Source organism: Nelusetta ayraudi, unplaced genomic scaffold (assembly GCF_046127955.1).
Source record: "Nelusetta ayraudi isolate G7.1 ecotype Tasmania unplaced genomic scaffold, CSIRO-AGI_Nayr_v1 ptg000020l, whole genome shotgun sequence".
In the NCBI taxonomy this organism is placed as follows: domain Eukaryota; kingdom Metazoa; phylum Chordata; class Actinopteri; order Tetraodontiformes; family Monacanthidae; genus Nelusetta; species Nelusetta ayraudi.
Genome location: NW_027466070.1, coordinates 436,277 through 457,758, shown reverse-complemented (window position 1 = coordinate 457,758; position 21,482 = coordinate 436,277). Strand labels below are relative to the sequence as shown.

Sequence of the window (21,482 nt, the reverse complement as noted above, 5' to 3'; positions counted from 1 at the left end):
AGAAAAGCAACCGAAAACAACAATGTCGCAGATCATTTTAACACTATAGGCTGTACAAAAGGCACCAGTGCTGTACACGAGTTTGTTCTGTGAAATGTGCGGTTTGTGTTCAGAGAGCAAACATTCATTCATGTTAAGAGGACAGAGGCAATATTCGCGATTGCAAAATTTTGCACTTTAATAAAGTTACTTCCAAAGCACTGAGCAACTGTTACTTTGTCGTTTTTAACTAAAGTCATTAATACTAAGTAATTAATTATTTATGAAACAAAGTAGTCAAAAAAGTAATTAGATTACTTTTAAGGAGTAATCAGTAATTGGTAGTTGGATTACTTTTATGGAGTAATCCCAACAACGCTGTTTGTCAGAAGCGCGAAGCTTTTAGCAATTTATGCAACAGTTTTCAGCCAATTATGTTCCTCTAAAGAACATGTTAAAATTTCCCTTCCAGCTTTTTCACCGTGAGGTGGTTGATGTCAGTAGCAACATTGATGGGATTCAACAAAAACAAAGAAAACATTCCTCGAGCTGCTGTTTCCTGTCAAGTACGACTTAACGCAGTTAAGTCGTACAGTACAGTCATGTATGCAAAACAACTCTGCTGAACCAAGGGTGCTCAAGGTGAGGTCTGCAGGGTCAGTATCAGCCGGTAGTTTGGTTGTAGGTTGCGGAAATATGGATACAATTCTGCAATTTTATACCATGCAGTCCACTTTCAGGGTCCAACACCGGCCCGCAGACCTTCCTTTGATAACCAGTCGTGCTTTTCATGACCCTCCCATGATCCATCCCTCCGCCGGCTCTGACTTGACATGAGAAGCATGACCCGACAGCTGCCTCGCATACCTTCCGACAGCGTCATCTTCCTCCAAATCAGAGGAGGAAGAGAAAAAAAAACGTGTCTGTGTTCCTCTCACCTGGGTGAAGCTCAGAGGGAATCTTCAGGGAGACGAACTGTGAACTCATGGAAAATAACAGGGTGGTAAACAAGGCCGAATGGTGGGGCAATTGATTTGATTCTTCCTTGATGAGTTTTTGCAGCTTTGATGTTTCTCTGAAAGAAACCGCAGATCCGTCAGCCAGCACAATAGAGCTCTTTAAAGTAACGACTTGCACAACAAAATGGCACTTTCATGCGTTGTCGTTTTTGTGAGGCCGCCACAAAAAGCTATTCAAGCAACAGCAGTTTACGCGTGATCAAAGCCGGAACGCTTTTCTATGGAGGTTCATTCATTCACATTCGAGCTGAACTCTGGTGGGAGGTCGAAGGTCAGGCTGACCTTGAGGAAAGGGAAAAAAAAAAAAACTCAACTGTGAGGTGCAATAGTTTGCACATTTTTGAAGTTTCATCCGGGGGAAGAACGGACTGCACAAGCTTTTCAGGGCCTACACTTAGCCCTCTGTTTGCTGCCTCCTGCTAACACCGACGGTCTGTTGGACTTGCCGTATGTTTGCAAGCGGGAACAAATGAAGTGGTCCTCGGGGGCCTGAGATGTTGCTGTGTGAGCGAGCGGACGTACCTCAAGTTGTATAAAGGTCATATTGAAACTCTAGAGACGATAAATGAAGATCACTGATGTAAATGATAAACTCAAAACTCAGTCAGAGCTTCTCGTCCGTCTCCTCAGTCTGACTGTGATCTTGTCAGGCTCGTTCCATGCAGCCAATCAGCTCCTCATGTTTACATCGTCTCAGCGCCGCTTCTTTGGAAAATGGTTGGAGGCACTTTTTCAAGGTGGTTGTGAATTTTTTTTTTTTTTTTTTTCCACCGCCGCCTTCAACTAATGTGACAGTCAGACAGTGGCCTCAGTATGCCGGGGCCTGTCGGGACATTCCTCCCCACCGACCAGCCAAACACTCACATCCATCTTCACCCCCCACAGCCCCCTCCTCCTCACCCTCAGCAGGAAGAGACGAGCGGTGATGGAGGAAGACACCGACCAATCAGATCCGAGTCCTTTCATCGCTGTATTTCCTCTCCAGTGCAGCTGCAGCGTCACACTGCCAGGCCTCTGATCGTTTTTCTTGATCTGCAGCTGTGTGTGTGTGTGCGTGTGCACGCGCATGCACGGCAAAATTCACTGGAAAGAATTTGGAATGAGTCACCAGCACAAGTGGCAGCACCAGGGAACAAAAAAAAAACAATAAAAAAAAACCCCACAGAAAGTGAGGGGCTATGGGCGATGATGGTCAGCAGGCGGAATGACTGAAAAACTGAAAACAACAAGACTGAAACATTGAACATTTTAAAGACAAATTTTATGGAAAAGTCAAAAAAAAAGGTAGAACAAAAAACTTCACTTCCTGCTCAGATGGGCTTCAAAGCCGTGCAGTTCGGGGTTTGAGGTGCAACTGGTGGGGATAAACACAAACACACACTTTCTCACACACACGGTCTCCAGGCAAACACAAAGTGACACTGCATTGCCGCCTCACACAAACAGGCCACAGATCAAGCTCAATGGTGTCTATAAAAATTCTCCACTTCTCCCACGCAAAAATAGTTGTGCAAACACACACACACACACACACACACACATGTATACACACAGCATAAACGCTGCTTTGATTAAATTTCTATAACTGAGTTCATTTTAACCTTTTCAGCAACTAAAAAGCTGAAAAGTTGTAAAAGCCAATCTTGTGGAACATTTTCAACTTAAGTTGGTGCAAAATTCCATAAATGTGAGTCTAGGTATGTCAGAAACAGCCATCTGTGAGTAAAGGAACATTTGGGGGTTTTTCCTTTATGAATTTTCCACTTAAGCTCACTTTACACTCACACACACACCTGCACACACACACACACACATATTTATGTATCCACGGCCGAGCACCAACGGCCCTACGTGGGTCCCCCTCTCTCCCCCTCCTCTCCTCCGCGTCCTCGAGGTGACGAGTGTTGCAGACCCCCGAGCCGAGGGTCCTGTCTGGGTGGGACAGGAAATCCCCGAGCGCTGCGGGTGCGCTGATATCATTGTTCCCCCTGGAAACTCCTGGACAAATATGCATTTGTTCCCTCTGAAATCAGAGGAAGCGTTCACACGCCGCTCGCCGTCTCCAGGGGGGACGGGGGGGCGGCGGAGGGGGTCCGGCGAGTCGGGACGTCCTGGAAAGCAGCTGTTTGGCCAATTCATTAGCCTCGGGTCCGACGAGGAGGCTCCCACAGGTGATGGCAACAGGTTCAACCCCGCAGCCAAACATCCACCAGTGTCTGACCTGCAAACTAGGTGGCGGTCGATCTTCACGTTCCACGGCGGCTCGGTCTTGCTCATCCCCTGAAAATCTTCAACCATTCCCAGATAACCGGGTCCTCAGGCTCTGGGGTAAAGGCATTAGGTGTACTTTGTAAATATGAAAAGCATCATATATATTTAGCTCTGTATTATATCTGCAATAGAATGGGAGACACTTCAAGAGCTTCCCAACAGGATTAAATAAGGTGTGTTTTGAGTCTGGGGTGAAAGAGTTGTTGTTGTTGTTGTTGTTGTTGTTGTTGTTGTTGTTGTTGTTGTCGTCGTCGTCGTCGTCGTCGTCGTCGTCGTCGTCGTCGTCATGGTGAGCACTCAGCAGATCCATTAGCGTTTCCCAAGGCTAACTGTGTGTTTGACGTGAAGGAGACCCGCCAAAAGAAAACATCCTCCAGGGGGCGTGTCCTCCCGCCGATCCTGGTTGCAGATAAACTGCCGGGAGGTCCCGCTGCAGGCTCCCCACGCCTGCGCTAGCGGCGAGGACTTGGCACTTCAGTTTTGGCAAAAAAAAATCTGTTCAAGTCCCGCCTCTGACTTTTGCTTTGTTGGAGGGACGGCGCTCCTCTGCATCCTTATTTGGAACGGAGCAGAAACGCAGTCGCACTGTCATCACGACATCGGCATCTAAAACTGTGACACAAACCAAAGGCAGAAACTTCCTCCACACACACACACACACACACACACACACACACACACACACACACACACACACACACACATACAAGCACCAGCCAGCCCGTGCTGAATGCTTGTCTGTCAGAACGGCTCAGTGTTTGTTAATCCAGCGGTATTGTGTGCTTTTTGATGTCTCTGTCAACTCCCAGAATGCCCTGCAACCCTCCACTCACTCGCATTGGCCTGTTTTGTCGGTCAGTCTGGCCGCATGTGTGTGTGTTTGTGTGCGCATCAGGTCCAACTGTCCAGACAACAAAAGAGGCTGCTTGTTAACGTGCCGACCTTCCCTCTGCAGCATCCTGGACCTGCCACAGCAACATGTGACATGCAAAGCTCACACCACTGCGCTCACACTCACTGTGCAGCAGGAAGCTGCTTTGCATAAGGATTTGCTGTTGTTGTGGTTGCACAAAAAAGGGAAATAAAGGGGGTGAGGGTGGGGGGGGGGGGTTAATGTTTTGGCTTCTGGGTCTTTGGGTGAAGCCGTTCAACAACTCAGAGCAATTTTTACATCTAATCCCGATGACCACTTGGTGGAAAACAGGTCATTTACAGTCATTTGGAACTTCTTGGAAAATAGTTGTGGATGGAAAAAGGCGACATTTTTCCAGGGATTCCAAATTCCTCAACTCGCTCGTTTGTGTCTTTTCCTGTTTTTGCAGATTCCAAAAGTCCTCAAACGGAATAATTTGCCTCACAGTTGTAAAACCATGAATGGTGAAGAGGAAAAAAAACTTCATGGAACACCAACTCATTGGGTGTTTTTTCTTCTTCTTCTTTTATACGTGCAGCTTTTCAGTGGTGAATTGATTCTTTGTTGCTTTGAACCGAAACTGAGTTTTCCATTCGTGCTCCTTTTCTTTTCTTTTTTTCTTTTTTTTTAAACTCGCTGGCATGTTTTCCCACCGACCGCTTTATGACAAGACTTCAGATTCTCCAATAAAACCTCTACCATCCAATCTGGGCTACACACAAGAACTTCCAGTTAAAGGGATAGTCCACCCCGATGTTTGCTCCCTGTGACTGTTCTCCAGTGTTACCGAGTAATCTATTACTATGTAATCCACTACTGTAATTCAACTCCTTTTAGAAAAAAACGGCAAATGCGTTCGATAGCTGGAAATACAAACATTATCTGAGTTAATTTCGTCTAAATGAAAGAATATCGTGGTTTGTTCTATGTTACGTGCATGAAACAAGATGTTCTCAACTGTTTCTTTATCTTTTCTAAACGGAAACAAAGTAGTTAAAGAAGTAATTGGATTACCTTTTTAAGGAGTAATCAGTAATCGGATTACTTTCATGGAGTCATCCTAACAACACTGCTGTTGTGGAGTTTCACGGAGGGGAATAATTCAACTAATTAGATGCTAGTGAAGCCATGGACTTCCTGCTGGGTCGAACCTGCACCCAGGGGTTCCCACCGAGAGGAGACTTCCACCGCTGCTCTCATTTATTCTCCAAGGACTTTATGTGACTCCCCCCCCGCCCCCAGAAATGACTAATAAACTTCTTTATTTGCAAACAGGAGTCCCTCTGTTGCAGAGGAGACCTCAGGATGGGCACGAGTCACGCGTCATCACATGGCCGAGGAGGGCAGCTGCTGTTCAGCTGGCATCACAGCAGCCCTGGAGGAGAGGGGGGGTGGGACCCGGCCGGCAACCTCAGTCATCACCGCGCCGCTGCTGAAATGCCTCCGGGTTTGTTGTGTGTCCGCCGCGGCCACACGCTGCGCTGCTTTCCATACGGGGCGGGGTGGCGCGCGCTCCGGCGCACTGCGCACTGTGGTGGCGCAGCAGCAGGAGCGGCACCAGCGGCAGCGGCACCAGCGGCTCTCCGGGCTCCGTCCGAGCGGCAACGAGCTCCGCGGACATGGGTGTGGAGAAGGAGAAGCTGGAGAGCAGCATCATCATGGACGAGGACGAGTTCTGCAGGTCCGTGGAGCCCATGCTGTCCAGGAAGGGGAAGGCGGCGGACACGGTGCCCGACCGGGACCCGCACGACATCAACGCGCACCTGAAGGTAACAGCCGGAGTGGGAACTCTGGCACTGGCATAGTGAAAGTGTGACGTGTAGAGGCTGTCAGCAGCCAGCTTGAGTTATCAGCTCCCAGCGGGGGTGAATACCTGGAAGTGGCCGCTGCCACCAGGACCGAGTCCCGCTTCCGGACTTTCTTCCCCCCCCCTGATCCGCAGCGCCTGTTTCTCTTCCTCCCGCCGCAGGTCGGCTTCGAGGACGTCATCGCCGAGCCCGTCTCGGCGCACAGCTTCGACCGGGTGTGGATCGGCAGCCACGCCACCTTTGAGCTGGTCAAGTTCCTCTTCTACCGGCTGCTCAGCACGCTGCTGGCCGTCCCGCTGGCCTTCGTCCTGGGGCTGCTGTTCGGGCTGCTCAGCTGCATCCACATCTGGTAAGAAGACCTGCAGCCGGCAGGTGTCTGGCTGCGTGGTGCATGTTGTTGAAGTGAAAAGGAGCTATCAAGAATTGAAAAGTTTGGTTCTCAAATTTTATAAAGGGAACAAGACTACAGATATTGTATATATGGGCCTCAAGGTGTGTTTCTTACTTTTGGAGTGGGAGCACCGGACTAAAAACAAACAAACAAAAAAACCTGATGTGTGCAATAAATAACTAGTTACGTACCATGTATTGCTATGTGCAGGTTTGCAGCCCAGTGCATTTTCAAAAAATAGAATTGAAAAAATGATTAGTGGACAAACACATTCATAGTGGACCAGTTTCATTTGTTTACCATCATGAGAGCAGTGGGTGCAGTGGCTCGGTGTTTCACAAAACTCGACCCAAATCCAGACAGGAGCAGAGAAAAGCCTTTGCTGTTTTTGATGATGATTTTGATCTAAAAACTGCCAACATTTTTTTTTTTAGAAAACTGCTGAAGCATTTGCTGCTAGTCTAATTAGCAATGGTCACGCCCTTCAGCGGCTTCCTGCCTTTCTCCTTCTTCTTCTTCTTCTTCTTCTTCTGCTGTGGTTTTTGAAGGCAGCGTGCATCCGTCGCATCCTGCTTTCATTAAGACTGAGGGGAGGCTAACACGCCGCACAAAGCTTTGCACCCACATCCCTCAGTCCCGGATTGGTTCAGGTTACGTTAGCATTAGGGTTAAGATTAGGGTTAGGGCTACGTTGCGCTAGTGCAAGAGTTAGCATTAGGGTTAGTGTTGGGGTCAGCGTTGTGCAGCTTGCAGAAGACTCAGCCAATGAGGGGCAGAGGGAGGCCAGGTAGGATTCGCAATATCGCGCGGTGGAGGAGATTAGCTAGCCTGTCAGAGGTCAGGCTGCATTGAAAGGTTAGCATTCAGGCTAAACAGTCTCTGTCGTAAAAGTTTCCGTTGACGATGTTGTGCCGCACCGAAACAAATACACACAGCACCTCACACACAGTCACACTAGATGCCGACGCTGAACATTGACTTGCTGTGGGAATGTTGCAGGACCTGGGTGGGACTTTTTCCCCGGAGGAGGGGGGGGGGGGGATTCAAACCCACGCTAGCGTGCTTGTTCTGCCTCTTTAGGAAAACACAAACCAGGTTATTTTTAAAAGTTGACGTCACATCTTCGTCTGAAACCCAGAGGGTTTTTTTTTTTTTTTTTCACTCATTATTATTATTTTACCCTTATTTGGAAAATGATGTCATGCTCATGTCGGCTGTGAGCACCTGCATCACTCTCGGACCGGGTGCCTCTCGCTGAGCGCGTTTTCCAACCACGCAGCCTCAAAGAGTCTATTTACAACCACTTCAGGAAGAAGAAGCAGTTTACGGCGGCGTGAAGTAAACGCTCGATGGAAAGTTGTGAGGAATGTTTCAGTTCCAGCCCGTAGTGGGTGGAAAAACAAAAAAAAAAATTAAAGGCCCCGTGGCCTCATCCAGATAGCCGGCAGGCTAGCGGCCTGTTTGCGCACCTCCGTGTGACATTCTTCAGGTGCAGATTGGGAGACCTGCGTGACCTCTGACCCCACCCGGTGGCAGGGGAGTTCAATCACAGCAGGGCGTTCATCAATAGAGCGTCAAGCTCGTCGATGCGTGTGGAATGTGAGAGGACAGAGGAGACGCGGGTTCAGAGGAGAGGACGACCTCCAGACCTGCTGCTGCTTCTTCTGACTTGGCTTCCTCAGAGCTGCAGTTCAAGGAAGGGCTCTCAGAATTCAAAGTATTCTCGCTGAGGAACTGTGTTGGCTGGAGGAGACGGAGTTGGTCACATGGCTTTGCTTGGTTACCAGAAGTAAATTGGAAAAAATAAAAAAAAACTGGCCCAACCAATTCTGGGAATGGTTGGGGCCAAACTGAAACCCTGGAAAGAGGCGGAGCATTGTAAAGAAAACTTGTGAGGTTCACAGCTTATTCTGCAATCCTACATTTTCTGTACCTCTGCACTTTCCCCAAAAGACAAAAAAACACCTCATTCCAGCCTGCAAACTTTATTTGTAAATTATAGTAGACAAATTTCCTTCCAAATTTTGCTGTTCTCGATAAACGTTCTAATCTAGGTCAAAATTCAAAATTTGCTTTGAGATGCTTGACAGGAACTTAAATCTACCGTCTACAAGTTGGCAGCAGCTTCCTGTATTTACCTGTTTTCCTGGTTGGCTGAAGTCCCAGCCATGCCGCTTAGGCTGCAAGCTTTGACAGTTCAGGAGAACTGCAGAATGAATTGCGGCCAATCGGGGTGCCATTCTCTCTCCGGGAGGCGAAGGCACTGGTTGGCTTCTCCTGACCGACCTGTCCGACGACTCTTCACACCTTGCAGGCAGAAATGACATGAGAAAAGGTTCAGGCTTCGCTTTTGCTTCCTTGTGCTTAAATTAAATAAATGTTTGAACATGCAGCCCGTGACCCACTTTCCTTCCTCGATGCAACTCTTTGGAGGTCAAAGCTCAGATTGAACGTGTGAAAGCTGACAGACTTTCCCTGGTCGCGCCTGCAGGCTGGTGATGCCGCTGATGCAGAGCTTCCTGATGCTGGTGCCGCCGGTGCAGCTGGTGTGGAGCAGCCTGACGGACCTGTTCGTCACGCCGCTCTTCCAGAGCGCGAGCAAGATCCTGTCGTCCATCCAGGTGAAGAGGACCGACGGCTAAAGTGGACGACGGCGATGTCGATGGGGGAAGAGGAGGAAGCGCTGCAAACTGGGAACAAGCAGAGGGAGCGGTTGTCGTGAAATACACACGCTTAAAACACAACAATGACCTTTTCCTTTTACCTTTTGCTATTTCAAAATGAACATGCTCAGCAAGTTGTCGGTTTGCGGCTCAAAATCCAAATATATATTGTTTGCAATTTGTCAAAAAGGGCCGTTAAATTGACTAAAAGTTTAGCTTTGCCTGTAAAACAAATCACACAACTCCACTCGACACGACACGCTGAATATAAGCTCAGATGTTCCACCAGAACTCCACCAGAACTCTTTCCCTCCATTTTACTGCTGCGGCCGAAAGAACCAATCGGGAGGATTCGAGGTAATTTTAATTTAGCAAATCAAACTGCTGATGTGAGATGTAATATTTCAACCTTTCTGACAAAAAAAATACACGTTCATAGTTTAGTCTGTAGGTTGTTGTTTTTGTTTTGTTTTTTTTGCTTTCGGTTTTAACCTGCTTCAAGTAGAACTTCAGTAGGTTGGACGATGAGACGCAGCTGGTTGCACCTTTGCAGGCTTGTGTGTTGATTTCACACTGTGTTGGCAATAATATAATATAATACGGGGCATTTACACCACCGCTGGGACATGAGTGGAGGTGTGGCTTATTTTTATTTATTTGGTTTAGATGCTTTATTATTTTTGCAAAAACAAATATTTAACTGACAGACTGAAATATTTAAAGGCGTAAACTAACTCTAAAGTGAGCGGGAGTTCTGTTCTGTTCTATTCGGTTCCATTTTGTGTCTAGTCCAGTCTCTCATATGTGCATCTTTAGCGTTAGAGGTGCTGGTTTGACCATTTGTGCAGCCGTGGCGAGGTCAATAGCTTTTAAAATGCAGTAAACGATGCAGCAATGTCACATTTGATTGTTCAGGTCTGTTGAGACTTTTCTTTTTATATATATACGTGCGTGTATATTTCTATCTAGCACCTGAATGTGCTGCACTGTGCATGGATGTGCTCAACAGTTCTGATAACTTATTAAGTATTCGAGGTATCCCAGGTTTTACACACAGTAAGTTTTTATAGGGAGGTGAAAAAATCTCATCACTGCACTAAACTGAATATTGGTCCACGGAGGATATTGAGAATTTGGGATTATTTACAACAAAAAAAAAGGAGTAAATCTGGTTTGGTTTCTGATGTAAATACATATTAATTCACTTTTTAATTTGTTATTTAAGACTAACAGGCTAATTTCAGAACCTGGGCCGAGTACGGAAGAGGATTAGGGTCACAAGAAGAGAAAAATATTGAGATAGGATTGTTTTTTAAGTTTCCAATTAAAGTTTTCCAAAAAAAAAAGACAAAATTTCATGAATAAAGTCGAACTTTCGAAAATAAATTGATGTAAAGAAGACGAAATTTTGTGAATAAAATTTAAATTTTCCATTTAATGTCAAGAATAAAGTTGAAAGGCTCTGTGCACTGTGCAAGTCTAGCGGAGTACTTATGTTTTTGCGATGTTCCCGATTACTGTGGGTGAGCCTTGTGGGATACTCCTGTTTTCAGCAGTTTACTTTTAACTCTGGGTAACTGGATTAATCCACCATCCATCCAGTCTACTCACCAATTTCCACTTTATTTGCGTCAACTTTATTCCCAAAATTTCTACTTAAAACTCGGAATGAAAACTTTAACAAAAGTCTCCTTCCTGTAATATTGTTTTCTCTTATCGTGGCCCTAATCCTCTTTCATATCGGAAAGACTGAACAGCAAACATTAGATAATTCATCAGCGTGTGCGTCATCCAGTTTTATCTTCTCATCTCAGTCTGAGACTCTTTGCTGTAACAAGTCAACTGTGCACCTCGTGACCAAAATAAAGATTCATTTTTTCCCCCTCCAGCTCATTTTTCTGTGTGTGGTGTTTTCTCCTCGCTGTCAGAGGAGTCAAGTCGGACTGTGATGTAAGTGCCAAAAAAGGTCTCGTAAATCATCTCACTGGAGTTTGGAACCCGACGATGATGAACCTCAGGTGGACGGAACAAGACCCGAGGCTCCGCCTCAGGACCCGCAGGCCTGCTGAGGCAGCCGTGCCGCGCCGCGCCACTATACCAGCAGCCCACCCGTGCATTCTGCATGTTCCCTTCATGCGCCCTTCAGCGGCAAACACCTCCGATTAGCTTCAGCGGTGTTCACGTCCAAGATGTTACACAACATCAAACTGCATTCCTCATTAGTTTTTTTTTTTTTTTTTCGTCAACACAGTCGTGTGTCAGGACCTGCAGAGGTCACAAGAGGGCAAAAACGTCTTTTTCAGAGCAGAGATGTTTTTGGTGTTTCTGACCTGTGTTGACTCATTTTGGAATGATTTGAAGTTGCAGCGCAGCTCTGCACCAAGTCTTGTCCAGCGTTGTGCTGTGTTAAGTGTGTGTCTGTGTTTGGCTTTACAGTGAAAAAAACCTTCTTAACCCGTCTTAATGTCTTACAGTGATGCATTAAGTGAATAATTTGCGCGACATATGGTGCAAATTTAAAGAAAAAAAAAGATCAAATCTGAAACAAACTGTAAACAAACGCACAACATCGACGACGACAACTGCCGGTGTGAATTACAAAGAGATCCCTCACTTCCTTTGCATGCTCCCCTTTATTGGAAACCAGCTCATTGTGATGTCACAGAGGCCACACCCAATACCTCTGTGAGGTTCCTGGCCAGATGCAAACACAAACTGCAAACAGAGGGCTAAGACTGCTGGCTGTCAGAGTGGTCCGTCGACGCAAGTGAAGGACGCAATGGTCTGTCATCACTGAGGGATCCACCAGCAGGAGAGACACTGACGCAGAAGGCGTGACCTTGACTGACCTCCTGGTTTGGAATCAGTCTGAGGTGAGCCCAACACTCGGCGTGTTGCTCTCGAAAACAAACTTTAAACGCTGAGCAAACAGCCTCAGTAATGGGCAGCAGTCAGTCCCTTCCAGCCCCCCCGCCGGCTCTGCTCCTATCAGCTGCACGGCCCCAGGGAGGGAAAAACAGCAGCACTACTGCATGCCAGCTGCTGGGAATAGCAGGTGATTCCCGGGAATGTAAACAAACCAGAGTGACCGACCAGAGTGGCTGACCAATGAGACTGCGGCAGAGAGCGGCAACACAAAAACCTGCAGGGTTGACGGTACGTGTAGGTTTAAGTGGTCAGAAAAATAAATAAATTGGACAAACTTCTGAAAACTCTTTATTCTTTGTGCAAGTCAAAGCTAAACAGTTGTTTGCTCCACTGAGGTCCTCCAGTGAATTCAAGAACTGCTTCGTTAGCTTTAGCTTTAGCTTTAGCGATATTTTATTCATTGTATTCCTCCATCACTGTCAGTCCAGACCACCACCAGACCTTCCCTGCAGGTACCACTCAGTGCAGGTGAAGGAGTCCAAGTCCACCAGAGCTCAGTGTTGCACCTGCACCTGAGCAGGAAACCCCTGAAGAGCCCAAACCCATCACTGATGCATGTTGCACTGATTGGTTGACGTGTTGGAGAAATCTGTCATTGTGAGAATGAAAGGTGCCTTGAAGAATGTTGCAGTTGTTTCATTTTTATATAAATATATTTTCATACAGTGCTGAAAAGCTGCGCTGCAAACAGACCATTGCCTGTGTTCTTAATTTCATTTTCCCGGTGACTCTTCGGATCAGTTCTACCATTAAACATTAACCTCCCGAGCTTTTGGCTCCCCCACTCGTGTGTGTGTGTGTGTGTGTGTGTGTGTGTGTGTGTGTGTGTGTGTGTGTGTGTGTGTTTTTTTTTTTTTTTTTCCCCTGCTCGGCTCCCCTACTGCCTCGCGCTGGAGCACGTCGCCGTGACAAGCATCCACACCTTTCTCGCCAATCCCCAATTAACGCCCACAAATTCTCGCGGAACAGAGGCGTCATTATGCTCTCTGCGAGCGGGTCCCGGCAGTGCAGCAGTTCCTCCACAGGCAGCAGCCAACAGTGACTGTCTCCTGCTGCTGCTGCTGCTGCTGCTGAGGAACTCTCACTGCAGGGGTGGGTTCGTCCTCCACTGAGGAACCACCGAGGCCCCCCCCTACTCCACCCCACCTTCACCACCGGCATCTGTACTACCGCACTCAATTCCCGTCACGTCCACTCGGACGGACATAAAACCAGGGTGCCAGGAGCGGCAGCAGCTTCCTGAGAGGAGACTCGCCGCCTCCCCGCCGCCCCCCCTCCCCCTCGACGGCTTCGCCCCTCAAGTCCGCCTCGGCGCGCACGTCACTCACTCCAGACCTGCGGGCAGCATGACAGGAGGGCTGAAGGACGAGGAGACAGACGAGGTACAGTATCGCTCTTCAAAGCTTGGCTTTGTTTTTTTCTTCCCCGAGAGACTGAGTCCCTGCGACAAGACCAGCTCTCGTCTTTTTTCGTTCATTTTCCCTCCGAGGCGCCGCTTGAAGTTTCCGCAACTTCGGGCGGTTCGGTCTTCAATTAAGTTTTGTATTTTTATTTTTTTTTGCACCTGGTCATGAACGCGTCTCCCACACACGCTGAGGGAATGTCAAGGACCCTTGAGTATCCATTAGCGTGTCGGTGGGAAAAATGTGCCGGCCAGGAGCTCAAAATAGCAGCAGAAGCAACAACAACAACAACAACAACAACAACAACAACAACAACATAAGAAGGGAAAACCCGCACTGAGGTTCCTTGGTGTCGTGCGTAAACGCGGAAAAGAGGCAAAACCCTCAAAATTCATTCGAGCCAAACTCGACTAATTTGTAGTGACTGCGCCCAGAGGATAAAATGCCACCCGTGTAGGTCACGTGGACGGAGTTGTTAACGCAGACATGGGCGATAGTACTGGTAGGGACCCACCAGTGCGACAGGATCTTTACGCACTCGACTTTTAACGCAGCTGTGCCGGAAATCCAGCGCGATTTTAAGCAGCAGATCTTAAGGAGCAAGAGAAAAAAAACGTCCCAGGTACCAACAAGTAAAACAAGAAACACAACAAGAAAGACATTTATATTTTAAGGAACAGTGTAGGGGGGGGGGGGGGGGGGGCAGCTTAAAGGCAGAAAGACGCGCCTTTACGCATTCCAAAATACTTGTTCCCAGATTGTCTGCGTGCCAGGTAGCGGGTTTGTGTCTGGGCGGTGAGGACCCCTTGCGGCGAGATGGAGGGTGTGGCGCTTCGACTTTCTATTGGTTCAGACCCATCCCTGTTTGCGGGGCAGCTCCAGCCTCCCTCCCGCCCTCTCTCCCTCTTTCCCTCCCTCCCTCCTCACTCTCCTCTTTCTCTGCCTCCTCCGGACCCCGACAGGAGTTCCCGCAGTCGCCGTTCATCCGAAAACAGGGGAACATATACAAACCCAACAACAAGGACATGGACAACGACAGCCTGAACGAGAAGACGCTGGAGGACATCCACACCAAGGAGATCGACCTGGTCAACCGCGACCCCAAGCACGTCAACGACGACGTCGTCAAGGTGAGTCACGCTGCCGCGTGCGGGGCTTTTTGGTGGGCTCGGCTGTGGCGCGCGCACAGGGGCACTGGTGATTCTGCTGCTGACCCATAGTACTTCTTTCCGTTCTTAAAATTTTCTCACTTGTTTTTGTTTTTTTGTTTTTTTTTTATACTTCTGCGCAACAGCGCGCCAACAATCCGGAGTTCTCAGAGTTTGGCGCTGCGCGTCAGAGGCGCTGCGTTGCGCACAGCGCGGAGTCCCAGCAGCGCTCCTCTCCGTTCCTTCTTCCCCTATTAGGAAGAAATCAGCGCAGGGCTGCCAGGGCTCGCTGAGCCGATCTACTCTGCGGGTTTATTTCTCTTCTTTCTTTCTTTTTTGGTCCCCTAGTTGAAAACGCGAGACGCTCCAGGAAACAGTCACTTCCCTTCTCCTGGTTGTTGACATATATCTACATTTTCATTTCGGTCATTACTTTCTTCATTCTTTTGTGGTGTGGGGGTTGCGCGGGATTCCCGCAGTTTCCCCCGCGGCGCGCAAAGCTGAATTCTTTCCACGAGAGAACAGCGCGCGTTCATTTGGTAGACAGAAGTTTCTGAGGAGGACGCAGCAGCAGCAGCAGCAGCAGCAGCAGCAGCCACCTGACGCTTCAGTGTGAGGCGCGGCAACGACCTCGCCCTCGGCCTCCCTCCCTTCCTCCCCCACCTCCTCCCTCCCCCTGCAGCTGGGGCAGCCTGGGTATGGGAGGTGGGGGGGGAGGCAGGGAAACACCCGAGTAGCTGCTGAGCAGAGTATTCGTGAGAGGGGGTCCCTCACCTCCCTCTCACCTTCCTCCCCCCTCTCCCCTCCTCCCACCACCACTCCTGAGTCCTGCCGTCAGGAAAATGTCCAGTTGTCCTGATTGGCTGCTGATGACCAACACTTTGTCACCCCTGATTTGATTTGACCAATCAGGTTCCAGTCAGGGAGTCAGGACCCCGGGATCCTTGAAATGAATCAGTGCACACGTCACCATCACCAATGCGTCAGCCAAAGTGCAAAATATTCCGTGTGAGATTCTTATATCGTTCAACAAAAAAGGTTTTATATTAAATTTAATTGGATCTAAAAAAAAAAGAATCTCGTCGTATCCCTCGCCATTCTTTCCAAACGACTTCCATGTGACGCATTGCTCCGCGTGGGATAATGAAAGGAACACTGGATTAGCAGACGAGAGGAAGCGATCTTCTTCTTTTCATTTTATCCATTTTTTAAGTCTTAGAAGTAGAGAGTGGACTTGAACCTCGACTCTCTCCCGTCTCCCAGACTTGTTCCACCTCTGATCCGCTCTGCTCCTTCTCCAGCAGTGACTCAGACTCTCCTTCCAGTCCCAGAATAGAACGCAGCTTTACGATGCCCCCTCCAATCCCCCCGCTCACCCCCCACCCCACCCCACCTCCCCCCTTGCAGAAGCTGCTGCAGCCAGCTAGCCACGATCACAAGGCTGCGCACTAAATCTAAAGCAGCGTGGAGAAACTGGAGCTCATGAAACAAACTGAATGTGGAGTCGACTTCAGGAAGTCGAGGTTGTGCTCTGTCGCACGACTTCGAGCGGCCCAGGACCTCGCTGGCCGAAGTGCAGCGATGAAGCACCGTTGTCACGAGGCTTCGTTTCACGACAAATGGCAACGGCGAGGTGGAAAAAAAGACACATGGACTTTGGACCCTCAGGTGCTTACAGATTCCCACTGCAGCTGCTGCCAGGCCTTTGAATGGTTTTTTTGTAGTTTTGTAGTTTTTTTTCTAGCCTGCGCTAACGTTAGCCACCATGCTGGAATAGCACTCGTGCTCACGTGCCGCCGTTCGTCAGATTGGTGAAGCGTCTTGCTTGGCCTTTGTGGTGGAACAGTGCAGCGCTGCTGTGTGTTGAGGGACACCGAACGTTCGGTACAAAAGTCTTTCAGTTTCTCCAAAAAATTTCTGGCCACTTAAAAAGTCCAACGTGGGTTGTTGCGCTTTTATGTGTCATACTTTCTCTGCGCAGTGTCACAAAGCGTCACCACAAATCGCAGACGTATTACCAGTTAGTGTTTCCAGCTCTGCAGCCCGCAGGGTGGACAAGGTTGTTTTCCTGCTTTGGAAACAGAAGGATAGTAATTCATCGCCCCGGGTTAGCCCCCCCCCCGTCCCGACTCTGTAGTTTTTGCAGTGCAGTGTGTGAGTGTGTGTGAGTGCAGTACAGTGACTTGACTCCTGAGGTGATCTGAGGCCATACAAACACTCCACCGAGTTGAAACGTGTGTTTTGGTGTAACGCTCTCCCCCCATGCAGGGAAACCCTCCGAGGCATCTCCATGTCCTCCATCGCTCATCCAAAATTACCGGCATTGTGTGTGTGTGTGTGTGTGTGTGTGTGTGTGTGTGTGTGTGTGTGTGTGTGTGTGTGTGTGCGTGCAGACACACTCTCTCTCTCGCTCGCCTGCCGCCTCCTTATAATTAGAGCGGTGCGAGCGGCTCTCCTCCCGCAGCCGCTGCAGCTGGCTTCAATCACCCGACCGCATCGCTGACGTGCACGAGGGGGATCCGAGACTGAGAAGGAGGGCGAGGGCAGTGGGGCGGGGCAGAGGAGGGGCGGGGCTCGGCAGAGGGGGGGCGGGGTTGGCGGTTTTATCGATGATGTCAGTGTCATAAGATGATCTTGACAATCTGTGCGTGTTATTAAAGTTAAGGGTGAGCCGTAAAAGCCTTCTGGGGCGGGAGGGGGTGGGAGGGGCTGTTGACAGACATGCAGGTGACTGAACAGACCGTCTGCCCCGCAGGGCTGCACACTGTGTCCAGTATTGGAATATCGTTACCTTCTTCCAGCATTATTCGCATATTCAAATCGCTGCACGTCGCATCTTCCTCCTGCTGTCCATAAGTCCTGCTTAAAACTGCCCAATCAGATTCAGTCTTTCTCTGCAGCCATGGTAACAGGGCGGGGCTACAAAAAAGTTCTTTGCTCGTCCGGCAGCGACCGAACTGACCGGGCCGGAGGTGAGCAGCATCTTCCTGTTGCATGGCAGAAGTACTTCCTGTCTCTAGCTCCTCCCCCCGTTTCTCCTCAGAGGGCTCTGATTGGTCCACTAAGGAGCGAATCGGCTAGAAGTTATCCACATCGGGGGAGGATTTCAAGCTGGATCTTTTCTACTTTCTGTCCTAGTTTAGTTCCTCTTCAGTTCTGCGACCTCTGTGACCTCTCCCTGCTGGGGTAGGAGGGGTTTTGTGCTTTTATCCAAATGTCATGCAAATGTAGAAATGCCACACAAAAAATGTGAATGCAAACCAAGGTGTGCACACCTTGCGCACATCACACACAAATGACATGATGAGGACCAAATATAGACGCAATGGTCTCCCATGTGCACTTGCAGACAGACACACATGCAGGTCTACTCCCCCCCCCCCCCCCGACGGCTTCATCATGAGGTTGAGGTCGAGATTGTTCCCTCAACATGAACCCGGGTGGCTTAAGGTAAATTTGGCCTCATTAAAAGCCTCCCGAGAGACTCGCTGACCGACGCCAGGACAAAAATCTCGCACACAATCGGCCTCGGCTGTCAGTCACGCTAATCTCCCCCCGGAATCAAACCAAACATTTGTCTTGACCACCGAAGCCCTCGGACCGACAAAGGAGCCCATTAAGCCCTCTTCCTCATCCTCTTCCTCCTCTTCCTCCAGAGCTTCACTCTGTCTATTCAAGTGTGTGCCGACGGCCTGAAGATAGAGCTCTGGAAATAAATAGCACATTGGCCTTATTTACCCAATAGAGTCAGTTGCCTTGCCGACGGGTCACATGCTGACCCTGAGGTTGGGCTGCTTCGCATCAAATCTCAGATTGAGCCGCCGACGTCCAGTCTTTTAATTCCAGAGTGGGGGTGGGGGGGGGGGGGGGGGGGCAAGCTGGATCAGTGTTTCAGCTCAGTGAGAACCAGCGGTGGCGGTGGCGGCGTCTGGAAAGCAGCAATGGCAAAGTAGAACCTCAGAAATGATTCAGTTCATTGACGAAAGGAGGGAAACTTTAGATCCTCGCACATTGGTGCTAATCATGGATTTTCCTGCCCTCCCCCGTTTGACAGCCAGGGCAGCCGCACGCTGTCAAACTTTTGCATCTGCGGTGGTGTTTGTGCGTCGGCGCAGTGGAAACTGGAGTGAAGCAGCCACGGAAATAAAAGGAAATCTAATTAAATTCAGTCTGCGCTGGATTGGTGGCTGCAACCAGAAGTGACGGCTGCTGGTTGTTAAATCTTAAGAAACTGCTGCTGCTGCTGCTGCTGCTGCTGCTGCTGCTGCTGCTGCTGCTGCTTAACAGAATAACAGACCAGGATTTATTTTTCATCTCCGGCGCTCGCCGATGCACGAGCCAGCACGCACGACGTCACGCCCTCAGACTGGTGTGTTTGTCAGAGTGCAGCGCGAGTCGACATCCTGTCCCCTCCCAGCAGTGAGTCGTCTCACAGTGACTGCAGACTAAATATTGACTCGGAGGCCGTCCACACTGACACACTGACTTTTGCCATTGTGTTCTGACACTTTTCCCACACAGCACCCTTGCCGCACCCTTTTTTTCCCTTTTGTTTCCGCCCTTCTTTCAGATGTGAAAGCCTGCAGGATGTTTGTGACAACAAAAAAAAAAAAATCGGTGTAAGCACAGAAGCGAGGCGAGCAAACGTGAAGTGTGATTATTTGAACTCGACATTTACTGATTTGACGTCTACTTGGATGTACAACTGTGTGCGTCTCCCTTGTTGCGCCATTAAAAAGGGAGGGGCTTATGGCGTTACCCTGATTCCGCCACTAGGGGGAAGATTGACATGTTTTCATCCTTCAGCTGATCTGCAGGAAGTCCATGTGATTCCTATTGGCCTTCAAGTTGGACAAATGGTCAAGGCATTTAGAAAAGTTCCAATCTCGTCACGCAGTGTTTTGACGACAGCAGGCTGGATTTCAGTGACATCCGAGACAGTGGAGCCCTTTGTTAGACGGAACTCAGTTGCATTTGATTGATGTGAATGAGTCTGCGCCAATCAAGTACCACAGACAGCGCCGATTCAAATAATAAAAACAGCCTCCGTGACCTGAAGCGCCTCCCCTTCCTCTTTCTCTCCCACCTCCACCTCATCCTCCTCTTTGTCTTCCTCCTCGTCCTCGTCCTCTTCCCCCTCCTTCGTCTTCTCTACCTTATCATCCACCTTCTCCTCGTCCTCTGCCTCCTCGTCCTACCCCACCTTAGGTTTCAGGAATGCCATTCTGAGATTGAGAGAAGAGAAGAAGTAGAAGCTTCTGAGAAGAAGCTAAAGAGATTAGCGTGTGCTCACTCTTTTTTGTTCCAGAACTTGATGTTTCTGCTCCTCTTCTTCTGTCTCGTCTCCAGGTCGAGTTTGAGGACGTGATCGCCGAGCCGGCCGGCACCTACAGCTTCGACGGCGTGTGGAAGGCCAGCTTCACCACCTTCACTGTCACCAAGTACTGGTGCTACCGGCTGCTGACGGCGCTGGTGGGCATCCCGCTGGCGGTGGTGTGGGGCATCTTCTTCGCCATCCTGTCCTTCATACACATCTGGACCGTGGTGCCGTGCGTCAAGAGCTACCTGATCGAGATCCAGTGCATCAGCCGCGTCTACTCCATCTTCATACATACATTCTGCGACCCGCTGTTCGAGGCCATAGGCAAGTGCTTCAGCAACATCCGGGTCCGCACCACCAAGGAGGTGTAGGGGGAGGGGCAGATAGAGGGAGAGGGAGGGATGGAGGTAGGGAGGGAGGGATGAGGTAGGGATGAGGGAGGGAAACAAAGAATCAGAGCTGAGAAGAAGAATTTAAAATAAAGAATAAACCTCTGGGAAACGAGTGGTGAGACTTTTCCAGAGCTGGGCAGAGGTTGTTTTGGAGGCGGAGGGGGCGGGGTCACATGGCACCGGACCCTGGCCCCTCCCTCACCTGCCAGTTCCTTCCCTCTGGTGTTAGTGGGAGGGTGCAGGGAATGAATCGTTCTCAAATGGGAAGGGGGATTTTTTTTTTTAGTTGTCTTTTTTTATTCCTCACAAAAACTCCAAATTTGTTTTTCCTGCTGTTAAAATTCCCTCCATTCTAAGTTTTTTTAGTGGGGTGGGGTGGAGGAGTGGGAGGGGAGGGGGGGGGGGGGGTAAAGGGGTGGGGTTCTGGAGAGCTTTTGTGCCGTGATTGTTTTCCTATGAGGGGAGTCAGTCGGGAGTCAGAAGCCGAGAGAACCAGTGAGCGCCGCCCGGTTCTGTCTGACTCAGCAACAACGCGGCCGCACAAACAGCACAACGCGAGCGGCGCTGCACCCGCCAGCACCTCCCCTCACCTCACACCTCACCCCAACCCACCCTGTCTCTGACCTTCATGACCTCCGCCACCCCCACCACCACCACCTCCAGCTTCCACAGCGGTCTAACACACTGAGCCTGCCCTCGTTCCTGCATGTGCCTCTCCGTCCGCCACGCCCACAAGCCCCGCCTTCTTCATTCATTTCTTTCCTTGTCAAAAAAACAAAAAAACTAAACAGCCTCGGCGCCAGCACCGCCTTGCGTCACCCTCATCGATGACAAGTGCGCGACAGAGAATGTTTGGGAATTTTTGCAAGAACTGCTCTCTTTTTAATTTGTTTTTTTTGTTTTGTGCTTTTTTTCCCCCGCTGATTTTGCTTGTGAAACTCTTTGTAATCCACCCTGGTTCCACAGAATATGAAGAACTTTTTTTCGCCATTGTTTTAAAAAAAAAAAAAAATCATAAATGTACTGTATAAGCGTTTGTGCATAAACAACAAACCAACCCGGCGCTGTGTGATGTGTGTGTGGTGGGTTACAAGAGCTCACCGAGAGTCACTAACACTCTCTGGGATTGGATGACGTGAGGTGGACCGTGATCATGTTAATCACCCCCCGCATCCCATCCCGACAACCTCTCATAACCCTGTTCTGCTGCCCCCTGCTGCCCAACTGTGGACACAACGCGATAGAAT

General features: G+C 49.4%; 2 protein-coding genes across 2 annotated transcripts; both read left to right on the top strand.

The window, feature by feature from the left end:
* The first annotated feature begins 5,638 nt into the window (after positions 1-5,638).
* On the top strand, positions 5,639-10,932 carry cav2 (caveolin 2). The gene is made up of 3 exons (XM_076027203.1): positions 5,639-5,951; positions 6,152-6,339; positions 8,873-10,932. The coding sequence occupies exons 1-3, from the start codon at positions 5,802-5,804 to the stop codon at positions 9,021-9,023; spliced, it is 489 nt and encodes a 162-aa protein (XP_075883318.1). The 5' UTR covers positions 5,639-5,801; the 3' UTR covers positions 9,024-10,932.
* Positions 10,933-13,147: 2,215 nt separating this feature from the next.
* Positions 13,148-20,234, top strand: cav1 (caveolin 1). The gene is made up of 3 exons (XM_076027202.1): positions 13,148-13,354; positions 14,338-14,505; positions 19,873-20,234. Exons 1-3 carry the CDS (start codon positions 13,319-13,321, stop codon positions 20,212-20,214), a joined length of 546 nt encoding a protein of 181 aa, XP_075883317.1. The 5' UTR covers positions 13,148-13,318; the 3' UTR covers positions 20,215-20,234.
* The last annotated feature ends 1,248 nt before the right edge of the window (positions 20,235-21,482 follow it).